Source organism: Trematomus bernacchii, unplaced genomic scaffold (assembly GCF_902827165.1).
Source record: "Trematomus bernacchii unplaced genomic scaffold, fTreBer1.1, whole genome shotgun sequence".
In the NCBI taxonomy this organism is placed as follows: Eukaryota; Metazoa; Chordata; class Actinopteri; order Perciformes; family Nototheniidae; genus Trematomus; species Trematomus bernacchii.
Window position 1 is genome coordinate 9525729 of NW_022988043.1, and position 18328 is coordinate 9544056.

The following is an 18328-nucleotide window of genomic DNA, read 5'->3' on the forward strand; positions in this document are numbered from 1 at the left end:
AAAAAGCAGAAGTTGTCCGTCATAAGAATCTTAATAAGTTGAAATGCTGCATCAGGATTTAGATTTACAGAAGCCATACTGGAGATTATAACTTAATACTTTAAGCTTCTCACATCAAGCCAAATTCATGTCATTACTAACTGTAAGTGTGCAAACAAATCCTTTACGTTTAAATTAATACCATACTCTGTGTAGAAATGTAAACAATATAACAAATGTTCAAAGAGTTCCTTTATTACAAAGTCAGCAAGTTGATGTTCCAAAAAAAGACAGAAAAGGCAGAATGTTGACGTGAAGACAGAAATACAGCAAGTCTTCATGAGAGATTCAGGTACGCTACATCACTGGCAGTCCAGGGGGAAACAAAAGCAGAGAAAGCCTCCGACACTTGAAACTATTTCCTTTCCTCAACATTTCTTCCTCACTTATCCCAGGGATGGCTCAAAACTGTATAAAAATGGAAGCAACATGGTATTTATCAAGAAAAGGAAATGCCCCCTACACTATTTCTGCCTTTCAGGTCATTTCTAATGATATATCAAAAAAGTACAGATATTTATCTTCAGTCAGCATCCATCTAGGGAACAAGAAATCTGTCCTTATATAAAATCCTATTTTTGAAATATGTCTAAAGCGCAGTAAGCCTGAATGCATGTCTGAGGGCATCAGCACCGCCCAGTATAAGGGTGAGAGGGGGGTACCATCTTTAAAACCAGCTGCCCTCAGGGACACTGAGCAGCAAACAGCAGGGACATGGTGTCTGAGCTGGACTGTGTTATTCCCCTTGGGGTTTTAATTGTTAGTATCAAATATCAAGATACATGCCTTGACTTTACAGTACAAAATAAATACACTACCCTTCAACAACAATGCTCTTTCAGGTAGCAGAGGATATAAAGTCTGTTATTTGTGGCCGGGAGGAAGCAGCTCTGATTCATTTATAGGCCTCCAGTAATACAGATTAGGCTCAGCACTGAACCAGACACACACACACAAATGAATGACACACAGATAAAACAGATAAAGTAAAACAAAAAAAGGCAGCATTAAGTTCCACTTTCACTGAAACACTGAAAGACTGTATGATCCAACAAACAAAAACTGCTGATGAATTAAAGCAGAAATGGCCATTTTGTGGAATACGCTTAATTTGCTTTGTGGCGATATGAGGTTGATAACACTCAAATATGTTTCCGTTAATTATAGGACACGTACAAAAAAACAAAGTTTAAACATTTCTTAAAGAAGGTTATGTGTTTGTATCCGGACCATTTTTTGTCTGGGAGTAATTGAATCACATTAGGTAGTAAAAAGGTAAAAGGATGAGTTACAGGCCATAGTTTCTCCGTTTCCAGTCTTCATGTAATTTCACAGCAAGAAAGTGCATAAGCGTATTTCCCAAAATGTTGAACTATCTCTTTTAATTTGTTGGAGGTGCAGGAATATCAAACCAAAAAACACATTTGTGTAATGAAAACCGTAATTTCTGAACAAGAAAAAAAGCAAAGCACAGCCAAAAGGACAAACATCAATCACTATTTACACTGATTCTGAGTTTCCACTTCACCCTGTAATTCACTTTATCGATAAGAGCAGTAAAAGGGTGAGTATGTCGCCAGATCAACAAGGCACACTTGAGTGAAATGTTGCAATTAAGTCCTTTTCAGACACTTGCCGTGGATATCATCAGCGATTGTATAAGAAACCATGAGTCAAACTAATCTCTCAGAATCATGCAAGTAATGATTGCTCTTGCTAAACACAAACTGGAATAAGAAAGATCATCTTTAAACTGCATGTTGGTTGCAAATGGTGTGAAAAAGATCAGCTTAAATATCATCACTGTGCTGTCTCCTTATAAATAAATACAAGTCCTTTTCTGTTATGAGACTATATTTGACAGAGAATCCAATGAGTTTTTAAATGGTTTATTTAGTGTCTGAAGTAGGATCATTTTCTCCACTTAAAAACAGCTTATCCTTTAGGTAATCTAAATAAAACTTGTTTTCACAGGACAGCAACAACCTATTGCAGTGATGTTTGGTAATAATGCACGATAGACTTTTCATTTAGATGAAAAAAAGGCTAATGCATTATTCTTGACATGAAAATATCATCCGTATAAAGATAAGACCTTAACAAAAGGGGATTTCATACACTTAAGAATATTTTCAAAACAACAGAAAACGATATAGAAGAAATAAGCAGGCACTGATCAAGAGAACCTCCAGCTATCTGAGGCTTGTTCTGTTGAAAACACCTAAACAGAAATCCCTTCTTACAACCCCTTTTTGAAGAAATAATAGAAGATATGACGAGAGCAGAACAATGCAGGGGAAATTTCCCTAATTCATGACAAATAATTAAAGCTAACGGATCGGGATGAGTGAAGGCAGGGAGCATTTGCTGCCATTCAGATAGAATACTGACAGGTTGATACATCATATTTCAGTACCATATACAAGCACTATGAATTCATGATCATAATTATTGCCCTATTGCACATTCAGTATGCAAGTGTAATGAGACTGAGACGGACCGGCTGCTGAAACCCTTCTAATGATCTTTTCTTGTATAAATTCATGGCCTACATTGAACCACAGACGCTCAGTGTTTCTGTGTTTCTGCTGGCTCAAGTAGCAAACACTCTTGCTTTAAAAAAGGTACTTAAATATTAGTTGACTCCGGTATGAATTGCAGTAGAAACAACTTTACGTCAAAGCCGTTCAGGTCAGTTTTCACAACTTCAACTGCAGACTGAACCTAAGACCTTTAGAGTCACATCAGAAATGGGAAGACCTTTAAGAAAAACCTTTATATAAAACAATTCACTTCATTTGACTTGCCAGATACAAACTTCAGACGCTGACAAGTATGATCACTTCATGCGTGTGAGTTTAACGCAGTTTGTAAAACCTACATGGATTTAGATGAGCCTATAAAAGTTCATTTCTTGACCTTGGAAACAGTTTGACAACAAATTCTTAAATTAACTGGAACTTAAAATTGCATCTTTTAAAGAAGGCGATGAGACAGTTAAAAGCTGAAAACAACAACTAGTAGGAGGACTTTTTTTGGTCAAAACTCATTAAACCAAATGAGCCACAGGGTTCCTGCTTTTCCGTCTATCTTTTGGTGCCATATCTTACCGGCTTCAAAAAAGGGGTTGTGACAAAACTCATTTGGGGCTGCATTTGTATATTTCTAGACACTTTCCTTTACCTCTATTTGCAGCTTACCTTGACCTCTACACAACAAAAAGTCAAGGAAAAGTTACACAAAAACAAAGATTCATATCATTTAAATGCACACTGAATCAAGAGTGTTTGGAAGAACAGAGTCACAGCGTCGACAGCTTCTCTTGACTTTAGAGCCCGCTGCCAGGCTACAGTTTAGGTATAAAATAAGGAAATCTGTGCTTGAATAAATACAATTCTTAAGATGATTAAAACGTAAGAAAACAGAATAAAATGAAATATCTGGGATAAAACAGGCGACTCCTTGGAAAGCAGCTAATACAAATTCCCTCCCAGAAAATAATTTCTTCAACTGATTTTTTCTTTTTTTGCAAAAATGAAAATATAGTTGTTTTTTTTCAATGTTCTTCGCAAGTGTTCTTTAAAAAAAAATTATAGTACCAATGAGTCCTCTTTGAAATATATCTACAGCTGTACAATAGGTCTTGCAAGTGAATTCAAGAGAAAACAAAAGTTAGCGCATCATTTTACATAAAAAAAGCCTCTTTACAGATATGGGTTAAAAAGAGATATAATAAACAATATAAAAAGAAGATAGAAAGACAGCGGTTGCTAATGAGATTCTTCAAGATTTGTCTTCTCTTCGATGGCCTGCTTCACTATTTCAGCCAATTTCAAGCGGTCGACTTTATCGGAGAAGGATCGTCCTGCAATGAAAAAAAGCTTGCGGTTAAGGACAAGGGAAGTAATAATACTTTTTAAGAACTTGACACCTTATATTATTTTGTTTAGTCCAAAATCCTAAAATGTTAAATTGATTACTTCAAAAGACGAAGAACAGCAGAACACTCTCAATTTTGAGGGTCTGCATATTAGGTTTAATTGGCATCTTTGTTTGAAAAATGGCCCAAAAAATGAATCAACTGACCACCAGACCTTCAAAATCACCTCCAGTGTGAACCGCAATGGAACTTCTCTGTTATTTATTTGTGATACGGAAAACTGAGCTGTGTTTGCAGATTCTTTGGCAGGCAGATAAAGCAAATAAAGCCAGAAAATATGGACGAGGGAAAATGCAAATATTCAATAGTTATGTTGCTATTACAAGATAATTAACAATGAATGAAAACCAAGGGTAATTTATTATAGTTCTTACATTTGAATTGATTATAACAATAGGAAATAAGGATGCTATTTGCCAGATATAGAGCAGATGATTTGGTACTGACCGTCCCAGCTGAGGCCCGGCAGCCCGTCTCTCAGCTGTTTGCAGTCTCTGTTGAACCTCCAGGCGTCATACATCACCTCGTTCAGCTTCTCATCTTCGTTCTCTCCTGGACACACACACATATTCACTTCAGGAGTTAGTCTCTTTTTTACATTGGCAAGAGACCTCAGAAGTCTGCCATGTTTATTTTGAATATTTGTTACTTTATGACGTATCAGTATTTTTGGTGATGCAATGTTAGGCTTTGCAAGAGTTTTACATTTATCTCCGGCGGCGAAATGCTTATTAGTAGAATTAAATAAGTGAAATGTCATCCGTAGGGTAATGTAATGCAGCAAATTAAAAAAGCGAGTCTACTTTATTATAATTTCAAAGCATGGGTTACTCACCAGCTTGTGGTAGTATACACTGTGCAATGACGTCTCGTAATTTTTCCAGCGCTACGTTGGAGTCGTCCCCTCCGTTCTCTGGATCATGGATGAAGAAACCATCGCTGGGCTTGGGGCTGCAACGTGGACACCAAAACACAATTAAATACCAATCTTTGACCTCATTAGGAAAACAGTTACTAAAGAAGACAAACACAGAGTAATACTTTGCTAGAGGACAGCAGATAGAAACATCAGAAGAACCTTCTCAAAAAGCACAAGATGAAAAGGGTTTTTATCAGGGATGCAAACTCATCAGGTATGAAAAAGGTGACAAGGATCCGAGCCCCCCGACCCCACGGAATATCGGCTTTAAAATGAGGAATAACAGAGGATTTTAGCAGTCAGAACAACTAAAGCAGTTAATAATAACAGAAACGCCAAAGAGTCACATCTAATAGAAATGTATAAAAGCATTTATTTTAATTGTGTAGCAGTCAGTTTATAATTTTGGCAGCACTATTGAGCATTTTGAAAATGTATTTTCATGCCTCTGTGCAAGGCTTAGTCTTTCTATCTTTATAGCCAGTGGTGTAAAGTAAGTTCATAAACTCAAGTACTATACTTGGGTACAATTTTGAGATACTTAATAATAAATAAATTAATAATTAATTTAATTTATATAGCGCTTCTCATCTGCCAAGACAAATCTCGAAGCGCTTCACAGCAAAGGACACTGATACAATTTGAGAGATTAAACAAATAATAATAATACAAATTAAAAATTAAAACAAAATAAAATAAAAATAAAATAAAAATAAATAAAAGTCGGAGATAGCGATAAAAATGGCAATACTCCAGGTGTACCATGCTCAAAGTTTATTGGAAGGCCTGCCGAAAGAAGAGGGTCTTAAGGCCGTCTTACTTGTACTTTATTTAAGTATTTCAATGTTTTGCTACTTTGTTCTTCTTATCCTCTACAGTTCAGAGGTTAATGGTGTACTTTTACTCCACTACATGTATTTAATACCTTTAGTTACTTTACAGATCTGGATGAATGATGTGAAATATAATCAAGTGTTAAATCAGACTTTAGTTCCACCTGGAGTAAATTCACAAGCTACCCTGCAGTATACAAAGTCATTCAAACTAGCTGCACCTTTACCAGCTTTGAGAACACTTTCATGACCAATCATTATAAAACATATCATATATATTATTCTGAAATGGACCAATCTGCACAATGACTACTTTTGCTGTCGCTACTTTAACTATATTTTGATGATAATACTTTTCTACTTTTACTTGAGGAACATTTTGAATGCAGGACTTTTACTGTAACAGAGTATTCCTACACTCTGGTACTTCTACTCAAGTACAAGACCTGAGTACTTCTACTTTTACTCAAGTACAAGATCTGAGTACTTCTACTTTTACTCTAGTACAAGATCAGAGTGCTTCTACTTTTACTCAAGTACAAGATCTATACTTATACCACCTCCGTTTATAGCCTATGAAAAAAACTATTTGAAAACGAAGGCTAAAGCTAACGTTAGCAGATAGTGACAATGTATGCTAGTTAGCTAGCTCAACGATTCATTAAATAATATTGTGACAGAAAAACTTTTCAGTGCACATCACGCTCTGCCGCTCCAACAGGGAGCTCTGCTCTGAACACCTGAACGGCCCGTTCTAACAGCTGTTCACCAGCGGTCCAGTCTGTGCCACAGTGACTCCGGACCGCTCAGTTAATATTAACGAACGCACCGTAGGTAATGTAGCTGCTGAAGCTAGACCCTCATCCCGGAGCAGCAGAGCCTTATTATACATCCATGAGCAGAGCCGACAGGCAGGAAGACTCGAGCACACAGCTAGCGCTTCATTATAATATATAAAAAAAGAACACCATGCGTGTCATGATGGCACATAACAGCTCGCGGCCGCAGATTACTCCGGGTCCCAGACCCCCCCAAAAAATATTCAATCACACAAACGACCTATTTTGGATTCAAAACCGTGAATTTCGCCGAAAGGTGACAAGTTTGCATCCCTGCTTATATACAAAAAAACTGTAAAAGCAGTGGTACCCTAGTAGTTTCCGCTTCCTGAGGATTGGGTTGTTGACAGAGTTAAGAGGCTTCAGGCTGACGTTCAGATCCTGAATTCTCATGTTGGCCAGCTGCTCTGCATGGGCCTGCTGGATACCAGCCACTACCGCCTGTAAGGGGAGATAAGGAAGGAAGAAGAGGACGCTTGTACCATGAAGAACTCTCAGTCACTTGTAACAGGAACAGAAGCATAGCATTTGTGCAATGCAAGATTTTGCACTTCCCACTCACCTTGTCCATCATCATCTGCGCTGAGGGCAGCACGTTGTCCAGAGCCTCCGTGCAGTTAAGCCAAGGGTGATCCAAGACTCCCTCAATAGTGAGCCTCTCCTCTGGCTTCACCTTCAGCAGCCTGCAGGGGGCAGGAGGGAGTACACATTAATGACCAGACGGAAGTTGAATGAGGGATGGTAAAGTGGGAAAGGTGGAAATGCCATGTTCTGGGACAACAAGATTAATTCCCAGATAATAGCAGGGAGAAAAAAAAACGACTTACTTGCGGACAATGTCCTTGGCCATCTCAGAGATCTGGCTCCACTCATCTTCAGGGAAGTCGAAGCTTCCCGTCATGATCTTCTTCCTCATGTCCTTTGGGATGGTGCGACTGTGGTGCTTGGAGTAGAAGGGAGGATAGCCGCAGAGCATCACGTAGATGATCACTCCGAGAGACCACAAGTCACAGCTCTGAAGAACCATAGGAAAAGAAAGTTTGTCAAAAAATATTTTGGGTTTTGTTGTTGTTTTTTTACTAGTGACGTTTTAAAAAAAATACTCGCCACAGTTGGACAAAATGTTTATTACAACACGTTTTCGTCTCACCTTGTTATAGGTATAAGGAGTGGGTGAGGTAGGTATAATTCCAGACTTTTCTTTCTGGTGTCTTCTTTGAGCCTCAAGTACCTGAACAGTAATGACAGCAGAAGCGGACATTGTTGACATGTGCATCAGCTTTCATTATTACTACATTTAAGATGTTTTAAATATATGTATGTTTACATTTAACAACTTTCTTTGTATGAATTCTACGTTCACTTTTTACCTGAGGTGCTACATAGTAGGGAGTGAACTGAGGGGTCATCAAGTCCCCTTGATCAATTTTGGCAAAGCCAAAGTCACACAACTTCACAGGTGCATCCTGAGGAACGGACAGAAACAATTATTACTTAAATGTTTTTTTTATGCACACAGTACATTTTCCTTGTTACAGTTTCTCAAAAAGTAAAGCTGCAGCCTTACAGTCCCACAAAGTGTATTTTCATTTGTAGCAGCAGACTCAGTAGTGGCATCTGTCGGGGTACATTTTAAAATTGCCGTATATATGTTTGCAACTTCATCTACTTACCAGAGAGTTATCCTTAAAAAGCAGGTTCTCTGGCTTCAGGTCGCGATGTGCAATATTTAGGGAGTGACAATGTTCCAAGGCTTGACTGATCTATAGGGGGAAGAGACATCAGACTGAGACACCACTATGTGTGTGTGTGAGTGTGTCAAAGCAACCTTCAGACACACTGGATGTGAGTCGGAGTGTGTTGCTTCTTTTGACCACGAGTCTCAGTGTTCAACTGCCTCATGTGCAGCAGAGGGGGGGCTGCTAATGACACGGGGAGGCGGTTACACACAGAGGAAAGGTGTTTCACACAAAGACAGTCACTAGTGGACCAAGACTGACTGACAGGAAAAAACTAGACATTTAGAAATCACATCGAGGGAAAAAAAAAACAAAGTGAGTGAGTGAGTGAGTGAGTGAGTGAGTGAGTGAGTGAGTGAGTGAGTGAGTGAGTGAGAGAGTGAGTGAGAGAGTGAGTGAGAGAGTGAGTGAGAGAGTGAGTGAGAGAGTGAGTGAGAGAGTGAGTGAGAGGGTGAGCTCACTTACCTGTTTAGTGACCTGGCTGGCCATCTTTTCGGTAAAGTGCCTGTGCTGACTGATTCTGTGGAAAAGCTCGCCTCCCTCCATCATCTCCATAACAATTAGGAGCCTCGCTCTGTAAAGATGAAGAGGACGTGTGGATGTGTCAGAGGAAAAGGATTTCCGTACACTTAAAAAAAATAATGATTGCATTCTACACATTCACACAAACACACCTTGGGCTGGACTCGTGTGGGAACTGGACACTGTTGGCGTAAACCTCCAGGATTTGAACTATGTTTGGGTGCTGTGCACACATCATATGGAGACGCACCTGCATGGAAGAGAATCAGACACCCTGTCAAATATATTTAACTTAAATATATAGGAGTTTTATCAAGAAACCCATGAGAAATAACTACAACACTAAAGCATCCTTTCCTTGATGAAATCACTCCGTTTGTCCTAATGATTTTGGAAGGTGTTGAGTGTGGGAACACAGGATGTGATAATTGTGTTAAAACTACAGCAATCATGACACCTCACATGGTCCGCCTCAGTAGAGATAACTGCATTATAAGTACCAACCTTATCACGCTTGCTGATCAACTGATACACATTTTGATTAGAAAGGAATTGGGGCTGAGCAATAACATGTGCAGCTTTTTTCTACTGTGTCTATTCTTACATTATAGACACATGACATTTTATATCCTCAGTTCAATATATATGGTGGGTGGCAAAGTAAATTCAGATTTAATTGAAAGTACAGCTCATTGATTTGTTACATATTAAAAGTATCTCAGTCATTATTTAGAGAAAAAACAGCTTAAATATTTGTCTGGTGTCACCGTTTGAATGTGTTACATCAACAAACCCTGACACAATATCTACACAGCCTGTGTAACGTTGTACCAAAACAGCATGTAGCAGAGCAGCAGCTTCAGTCCTGGGAATACACAGGAATGTGTATATGTACAACGCAAGTGCACCTTTTGTAAACAACTGTAATGATTCAAATATAACTGTATCTTTGCCACGAGAGATGCATTCGAGGAATGACATAAAATGTGACTTAAACGCCTCCCGTGTGCACTATTCTGCAGCCATTACATTCCCAACCTAGACAGTGTAACCTTTAAAAAAAGAGCATGCACTCATTGTTATTGTAGCAGTTTCCCCAGATACACCCCCATTTAGAAAAATGATTATAGGGCCTGAATAATACACAGTTTGGCTGTTATAATCTGTGAGTATTTGCTTGACAGTGACAGCTTTCACAGTTTGGCAGCGACAGCTTGTGTGAGGCTCGTCTGTGTTGCTTGTTTTGACTGCATGTCTCGCTGCCTGACTGCTGTATAAAGCTGCTTGATCAAAACAGAAGGCTGCTGCTGACATGGAGAGGCTGCTAGATACACCACACACAGACAATGTTACTGACAACTATTCCCATGAAAACAGACAAAGGAGGCACAGGAGGAAGCAGATTGATTAGGAAATAAAAACAGGAATTGAAAAAGGTTGATAACAGGTAGGCAGACAGTACAAAGAATATTGATACTGCCAGAGACAACATACAACAGGCATTAATCAAAATTCGCAACAGTGTTTTTCCTCTAACCTCATTCCTGGCTTTAGGGCGATCAATGAGGATCTTCAGGGCCAGGCGTTCCTGAGATGACTTCTTCACACAAACTCTGAACAGGAAGCAAACAAGAGTCGACAAATATCTTGGTCAATATCACCCCCTCTGTGTCACAGATGTGATCATGTAAACAGAGAATCAATAAGGCAGTTTCTGAGGTCCTGCAGGGCTTTTCCTGTTTTCTGTTGTTTCTGTTAATGGTCATTGATGTCCGGCTTAATCTTTGTGTGTCAAATGTAATCACTATGTGTCTTTATAGAAAATCAGTTTTTAACAAATACCAACAAATTCAGTAGCATATGTTTGGTATGAACTACAGCTATACTGTCCGATATTAGCTTATTTCAGTTATATTGTTTATATGTCGGTTGAGGTAATTAATTCAGATACAGTTGCCACTACCAGCACCTAATTTGTCTACCTGAGAGCACTGATAATTGTTCCACGGTGAAATGTCCTGCTTAATATCTTGTCCTAACGGTCAAAATCAAACTATGGCTTGAACTATGTTTGGCTGCACAACATGAGTTTGTTGTGCTTATGTAGGGGTTGATTTCCATCTGATTATTGTTTTACAGGTGTTAAAGTAATAAAGTACTATGTGCTGTAAAGTCAAATTTGACCTGACAAACAGAGATAAAAAAAGAAGCAGCTGGCTACACAGAGTTAGCAACAGTATTTTGTCAACATCTCAGTTTGTTATGGCACATAGAATAATGTCTGCATCTTTGAGATGAGTCAAACCAAATAAAGCCATCTCTCATATTTGTATACATTTTATATAAATATTGTATATTATGTATTTTCAAGGTTGAAATTTCTTAGAATGAATGTCTCATTCCAAATCAATATACATGGACCAAATTAATAAACATTTATTATCTGAGAAATCCTTTCCCTTTTCCACTGAGCAGCAAAGACTAAAATAGTCTTTAAACAGCAACCTCTGGCCCTTAAACTCAGATTACACTATTAAAGCATTACTGTGAGAAACATTCTGCTTCGGCCAAAGTTCACTTCACTGGAAAGTGGAAAGCAATACCTACCTAATGAGTCACAGAGACTGAGTGAGGGCGGCCAGTACAGTAAAATAATTGAATGTATTGTGAAACACAAAGAGATGTACGATTTATATGAGATAAGATCTGAGAGTTAGGAAAACTGCAGACAGATTTAGTAAGGTTTGTTCCGAGTACAGCATGAACCTTAAGAGAGTGTTTACATGTAGGGCTACTGAGTCACCTTCTCACTATGCTCGTCACTTGAGTACAAACTACACATGTTGGGAAAATACAGGCTGATACAGAGAGACCCGTGATAGCTTCAAAGTGCAGAATGTTCAAAAGGGATCAGTGACACACATTGATATAAAGTATTACAGCCTGCAACTAGCTGGATTTCATCATGGCAGGGAGAGAAAAAAACTCACAGAGAATAAAGAGAAGGCGTTTAAAGCTGCAACTGCCTCTCTGTAACTGAATTCATCTAAAGACAAACATTTCTATGAAGAGATTACAGCCTTTAGAGAAACACATATACTGCAAACTAGCATTTTCGCGCCATTTGTGCTTTAGATTCACCACTACATGAAAGGTACATTCTTGGTGGGTTTAGTGTAAAAATAGTTAAAAGTCATTGCTGCTTATTGTAAATATTTCAGCAACGTGTGTTAGGGTGGAGAAGATTGGAGGGAAAAATGCAGAGAGGAGATAAAGAAAACTGCTGAGTTTCATCATTAAACCCTCATGCACCAACAATAACGATATCTTTAATCCGAGTGCAGCTTAATAATGATGAAAAGTCCATTATTATGAGAGTTAAACCAAACATAACCAAGTAAAGTGACATAAAAACACTTATGTATTCATTTACACAAGAGCACTGTCAAAAACAGGTAAACATAGTTGTCAGGGATAATGTTGCAGTTGTATGGATTCTGCCTGAACCATATCAGCCCCCACAAACTAGTACCAACGTGTACTCGTGACAAACATCTCAATATTAGGCCTCAGGTTTGCGACAGTGTGACAAAACACATCCGTGGTTGGTCCAGTCTGTTGAAGACCCGTCAAGTGACAAGCATCTGGCCTTTTCATATCCCAATATGTGTTAATGTGTCAAGGATAAAGTTAAACTGTGCTGGTTAACACGCTGGAATATAAAACCACAGGAGTAAGATGTAGCAAGGTGGTTTGGCAGCAGTCCCAACGTGCGTCCATTTGACAGATCAGTTAGCAAATAATCTACATTTGCTCTGACATTAAACCTAAACGCCGCAGTTGGGATGACCAAAAGTGTAATCTACAGCAAAATATGTATCAATAGTTATCGTTCTCATAAATTCCATCGTGGGATTTAATAATATTCTGAGTCATGGTGGTATACTACTTTTAGATCAAACCACACTACAAAGTAATTTCAATTTGATTTTGGCTCTCCTCTCACAGCTGGGCTTTGCCCTGAATATCAGATTTCCTAGTAGTTAATCTGGAATTCCAAGCAGTGGAAGTTGAACTCATTCCCATTGACAACAACCAAGAAAATGTAACGGGTGATTTTCAGATGACAAACAGATACCAGATACTGGTACTTGTCCAAGTCTTGGTTTAATAAAAACATAGTTCTGAGTTTGGCAAGACAGTATTGCTGCAACTAATAATTATTTTCCCATTATCTTTACGAATAACTGTTTTCTCTTAAGATTGGGTCCAAGAATAGCAAGCCGAATGTGTGGGAGCAAATTATTTCTTAATGCTCTTGTGTTTTTCATATATTGGCTTGTTTTATTTGTATTTGATTCTCTTTCCTTTTCAATGACTGTTTTGAAATGCCATTTTATAATGTGTTTCTGCTGCATTATTTCTTAATACTCTTAATGTTTTTTTGGAGCACTCTGAATTGCCTTGAAAGATGCTTTAGAAATAAACTTGCCTTGCCTAAAGAATTCAAAACAAAAAAAGTGAAAAAGGTTCACCCCAGTTGCTCAAAATCCTAAATTTAGAAAACTTAAAATCCAGATTGTAAATGTAAGATGATATAAAATAGCTATATATATTGTGAGGCTGAAAACAGCATTGTTTAATTGTTTTGGAATGAGCAATTACTTCAACAAAAAATTATCATAATGATAATTTTTGATTGGTCGACACATATTTGCAGCTCTAAAACGCTTCCACAGCAGTAGCATTTTGACCTTATGCATCAAAAACACTGAAGAAAATATCAGACTAGAGAAAGACCTTCCAGAAGGTACTTCTTGACACACTCCGTCTCACTCTCACCTGACCGGTCCACTGATGCCCGCTCCCAACTTCTGTGTCCAGTTGATGCTGTACTCGTCTAGAATGGATGTCTCCTGTCGGGAGAAGAAACCACAACCAAACAGTATATCAGATATTTGAAAGTAAAAAGAAACAAAGTCTGCAGCAGAGCTTGTACAGTATGATTTGCTTTTCAAATATACTTTCAGTGAGAAGAAAAAGAAAAAAGATTATACTAGAAGGACCATTCCTAACCATTGTCAGTACCTAGACTTTCAACTTAAACTTTAGCGTAAAAAAAAGTATCAAAAGATTTCTAAACAACATGTTTAAGACACATATTCTACATTCTATCTAGTTTCACTGTTTGCTTGTAAATATTTCGAACTTTGTGCTGTATTTCAGTAAATTCAGTTAAATGAACCATCTTTCGTTCTTCCTCCTATCCTGAGAATATATTGGCCTTGGCCAGACGGTGCAGTTAATCCTGTGCCCCTGCCAACAGGCACCATCATCCCCCCCCCCATCACTGCCCATCACTGCCCTGCCCAGTCCAACCAGGTATGTGTAAACCCTGATGATGATGATAATTCAGGATGAGGGACACATCAGCTGTAACAGCTACCCAGGGGTCTTGACTCTTTACCATAAACTTCATATCTTTGAAGCATCTGACTTCACTATGCCTAACATTAGTGGCCCTGGATATTGGATCTAACAAATCTTGATACTATTTAAAAATAATAACTTGGAGTATGCCAGGGTCTTGATAAAGGGGAGCTGGGTAAGTCCAAAGCTAACTAGCTAACCCATGAATCGTTCAGCATTATAAGGACCTCAGTGTGTGTTCAAGTTCTCAGTAGCGGGCGGCCCTCCAGTCAACTCTGACTGAACTGTGAAAGCAGGGGGCCAGGGGCACTTGAGATAACATTTTACTGCAGGCATAAATGCCTGGGCAGTGACACATTGAGTGGAGCAAGCCAGGAACAAATCCTAGAGCCAAGGTGATAGAAATGTAAGATTCAGTGTAGCACGTTAGCTGCATTTCAATTAGTCTAAGATTCAGATTTCTGCACACAGCAATGCAGTTTGTATGATAAAGGTGGTTTGTCTTATACAACCGAAGATTAAAACAATGGTAGATTTGTCTCCATAATGCCATATGACACAAACTGCCTCCTTATTTATGTTCTCTGCTGACTCCAAAGCGATCAGTAGCTGCAACCTTTAGTCACACGGACCAATTAGGCATGTCAGTTCCCAAAACGGTCTTGGATGACTGTGCTTTAAAAGTATTGCATCCTCATCCCGATGTGAGCTACAGAGTCACCTTAACCTAGATTAACAAGAAAAAGAGGATTAACTACAATTTGACCAGTACAGAAAAGTAATGATGCATTGGTTCATATGACTCGATGTTTGCTCTTTGTCCGTCGCTTGTTCAGTCATGTGAATTGTTTTAATATGGCTTGTTTAAACTTTTTTTGCTGGTGTTTTAAGTATGTTGTTTGTTCATTTATGTGAAACATGAATGCTGCTGTGCTGTCTTAGCTAGAACTCCTGGAAATATTCCTGATAAATCAAAGAGTAAGACAGAAATATCATAGTTATGACAGTCAAAACTGAACTCCACAGTAATGTTTATTATCCATAAAGCTTTCCATCAACAGATTGTTTATGATTTGCATTTCTATTATGTGTAAATAATAGAAAAACCATTGTGCTGTCAAGAAGGGATATCAATATATGAGATCCTGATACAGCAATATTTAAGTGCACTTCTTAGTGCAGTCTTCATTTGAATAATTTTAGAGCGATAAGCACTTAAGATCATGTTTACTGAAGAAACACTGACAAACATGTTGTAGACCCAGACCTGAGTATAAAATAAATGAAGCAAGTGATATCAGCGTCCAACTGTCACTCTGCAATAGTTTAGACATTATCTTTAAAAGATAATAACATTTCCACCATCAATATCCAGCAATCTTGTCAACTCAACTTTTAAGACTTCTCCTTGTAGGTGTTTCCATTTATCTTTCCTCTATTGATCGTTGATTGTCTGTTTTTATTTGGTTTACTGTCTTATGTAATGTAGAAAATGATCTAATTGTTAACCAGTTTTAAGTTTGAGATCAGTTAAAATGTTACACGACTACACGTTCCAATGTACCTGAATAGTAATAAGTGTTTTAAACATGTCATTTGTTTACACTCCAAACTTCATTAAAGCAAGACCAAACATGATTATTCTTACATTACAGAGGGAATGATGCATTGTCTACTTGAATAAAGATCCACATTTCAATTAGTGAAAAAATGTACCTTGATTAACTTGTCTGCATTGTTATCCTCCGACATGGTGCTGCTGTGCTGCGGACAGATGGATCTCAGACAGACACAAAAGCGTTTTTCTCTGACCTTCACAAAGTTCCAAGGTTTGTTATATTACCACTAAATTACACGACAGGGCCATTGGGGCAAAATGATGTTCGGCCACCGATCTGCAAAATCCCAGTTTCGTCACCCGTGGACCTGAAGCCCACCAGCCGGTACGAGGCGGCGTTAGATCGGGCCGGCGGGGCTCACTACCTCGGGGTCCGGCTAGCTCTTCCAGTCGTCTTAAACTCACTGCGGTGACCATGTAGAGGGCCAAACTCTGAACAAGGTGACCAGAAAATAGGAATACAAGTCCAGTGTGACTAGCCCACCACTTTTGGAGGCGCACAAGAGGTGTATTTTTAGCCAGCGCTATGAGAGCAGTGCTCCGCTAACGCTGAGAAGACACCGGGTCTGGCGAAGTAAGCTAGAGACAATCCATCTTGCGTCCGGGGCCGATGATTACACAACAATGGCAATCGTGAAATATTAAGTAAACCGAGGATATTGTCAGAAAATCTCCTCGATTAGCTGGGTTTATCTGACACGACGAGCACACGGTGTTCCCAGAGACACAGCAGCCTATTATGTCGTCGAGTCGAGCCTGCTAACGAGCTAGCTCAGAGTTAGCTGAGGTGGCAAGTTCGTTTTCCAGATTTACCCAAAGTTAACATACTTCCGTTGGGCGGTGTAATAAAAATCAGCACTGGTACGTCACAATAACAAAGGTTTAAATGTGCAATGTGTTTCAGAGGTGACCAAGAAGACAACACACATCTCTGGACTATTTTGCTAATCCCATAGCTGCTTGTCAGAGGGAATACACAACCAGGGTCCCGAGCTGAACGCCTGATCAAAATCATCGACACGCTTTTGTAATATTGGACAGTACATCAATTACCTTAGTATTTCTCTCGATAAATATGTATTTTTGACAGCGTATTATATATATTGGTCGTTACATTTTCAAATTAAAATCTTCTAAACGTTGTTAAAAACATTTCTTTGGAAATTGCCAAACTGATGGGTCCGTTTAAGGTCCCCGGTTTCTTAAAAAAAAGAAAACTTTATTTATAATTTGCTTTTCGCACAAACAGTGAGACAATCAATTTGGTTTGTACCTATTTAATTATTAATGGTGGACTCAGTGAATTCCAAATAAATTGTATTTTTATTAAAGGACAGGAAATAAATCTGATAGGAAGCGTCCTAAAATAACTGTATTTAGAATTTCACTTTTGAAGAAGTTAAACCATTGATTACAAGTGGTGGGGAATACAGGATGGGGGGTGCCTGCAACAAATATATCTCTATCAGGAGTGCAGTTGTTATCGTTTTCAAAACAGTTATCAAATCATATTAAATATGATATCTTATTTAAATGTTCATAACAAAGTGGATATTCTTGTCTTCATATTCCTCATAATACGAAGAGTTGTTCCTGCTTACTTACTTATACATTTTTATTAAAGTAGGGTGATACATTTGTGCCCAATAATTCATTATATTGGAATGCCATCTGAACTAATCAATACCTATAAAGACTCACTTTAGATCTATGGTTTTATAGCTACAAATATACAAATATGCTGGAGTTAAAGTTCTGAGCAGAAAACAAACTGTTACTGGTATTATGCAAGTGATGTTGATAATAAAAATAAATAAAACACATCTGACTTGTGAACATCTCATAAAGTGTATAGCTTAAATGGGTTTAATTATGCTAAAAGAAAGAAACTGTATGGAGAGATCATGAAATTCACTGAAAATGTCATTAAGTCTTGAACCTAAACATTTGAAAAAGGAAAATGAAAAATAATATAATTTAAAAACAATAATGACATCAGTATTGGACATAAATAGTGTGTTTAAATGATATGCAATGTATAGGAATTGCTTACTGTTTTTCAAGCAACATAACTTGTTATCCTATTATGTGCTAATGTGCAAGTGAATTAAAAAATAAATAAAACGTAACATTACATCATACATGAGGAGTTCAATTTGGGAAAAAGAAAAAACAAGAAGAGATAAAAGGAGACATATCTACATTAAAAGTAGTCATAGATGATAGTCATGGTGGCTTTCTGATTTTTCAGTAGGCTACTTTTAGTGTTTCAAAGTACAGTTTCATTTCATGTTTGAGTTGAGTTATGTTATTTTGACCATTTGTATTATACATTTCAATATAGCCTACAATAAGAAGATTCATAATATAGAACACACCTATTTATTGTAAATAAATCTTATTCCCACATTACATGTCAAACGTGTGAAACGGACTGCCCTTTAATTTC

The 18328-nt window shown here is 38.0% G+C and overlaps 1 protein-coding gene across 1 annotated transcript; it reads right to left on the reverse strand.

The window, feature by feature from the left end:
• Positions 1-214: 214 nt before the first annotated feature.
• mapkapk5 (MAPK activated protein kinase 5) lies at positions 215-16852 on the reverse strand. The gene is made up of 14 exons (XM_034118176.1): positions 15978-16852; positions 13674-13747; positions 10369-10444; positions 8984-9081; positions 8775-8883; positions 8244-8333; positions 7941-8036; positions 7721-7801; positions 7398-7585; positions 7133-7253; positions 6881-7011; positions 4815-4930; positions 4427-4531; positions 215-3904 (listed from the first exon to the last, which is right to left on the reverse strand). The coding sequence occupies exons 1-14, from the start codon at positions 16011-16013 to the stop codon at positions 3810-3812; spliced, it is 1416 nt and encodes a 471-aa protein (XP_033974067.1). The 5' UTR covers positions 16014-16852; the 3' UTR covers positions 215-3809.
• Between the last annotated feature and the right edge of the window lie 1476 nt (positions 16853-18328).

Coding starts and splice junctions, on each gene's coding strand:
- mapkapk5 (XM_034118176.1), bottom strand. CDS start 16,013: ATGTCGGAGGATAACAATGCAGACAAGTTAATCAAG. Junction 13,748..15,977: donor ATGCAGACAAGTTAATCAAG/GTACATTTTTTC, acceptor TTCTCCCGACAG/GAGACATCCATTCTAGACGA. Junction 9,082..10,368: donor GCCCTAAAGCCAGGAATGAG/GTTAGAGGAAAA, acceptor TCTTCCATGCAG/GTGCGTCTCCATATGATGTG.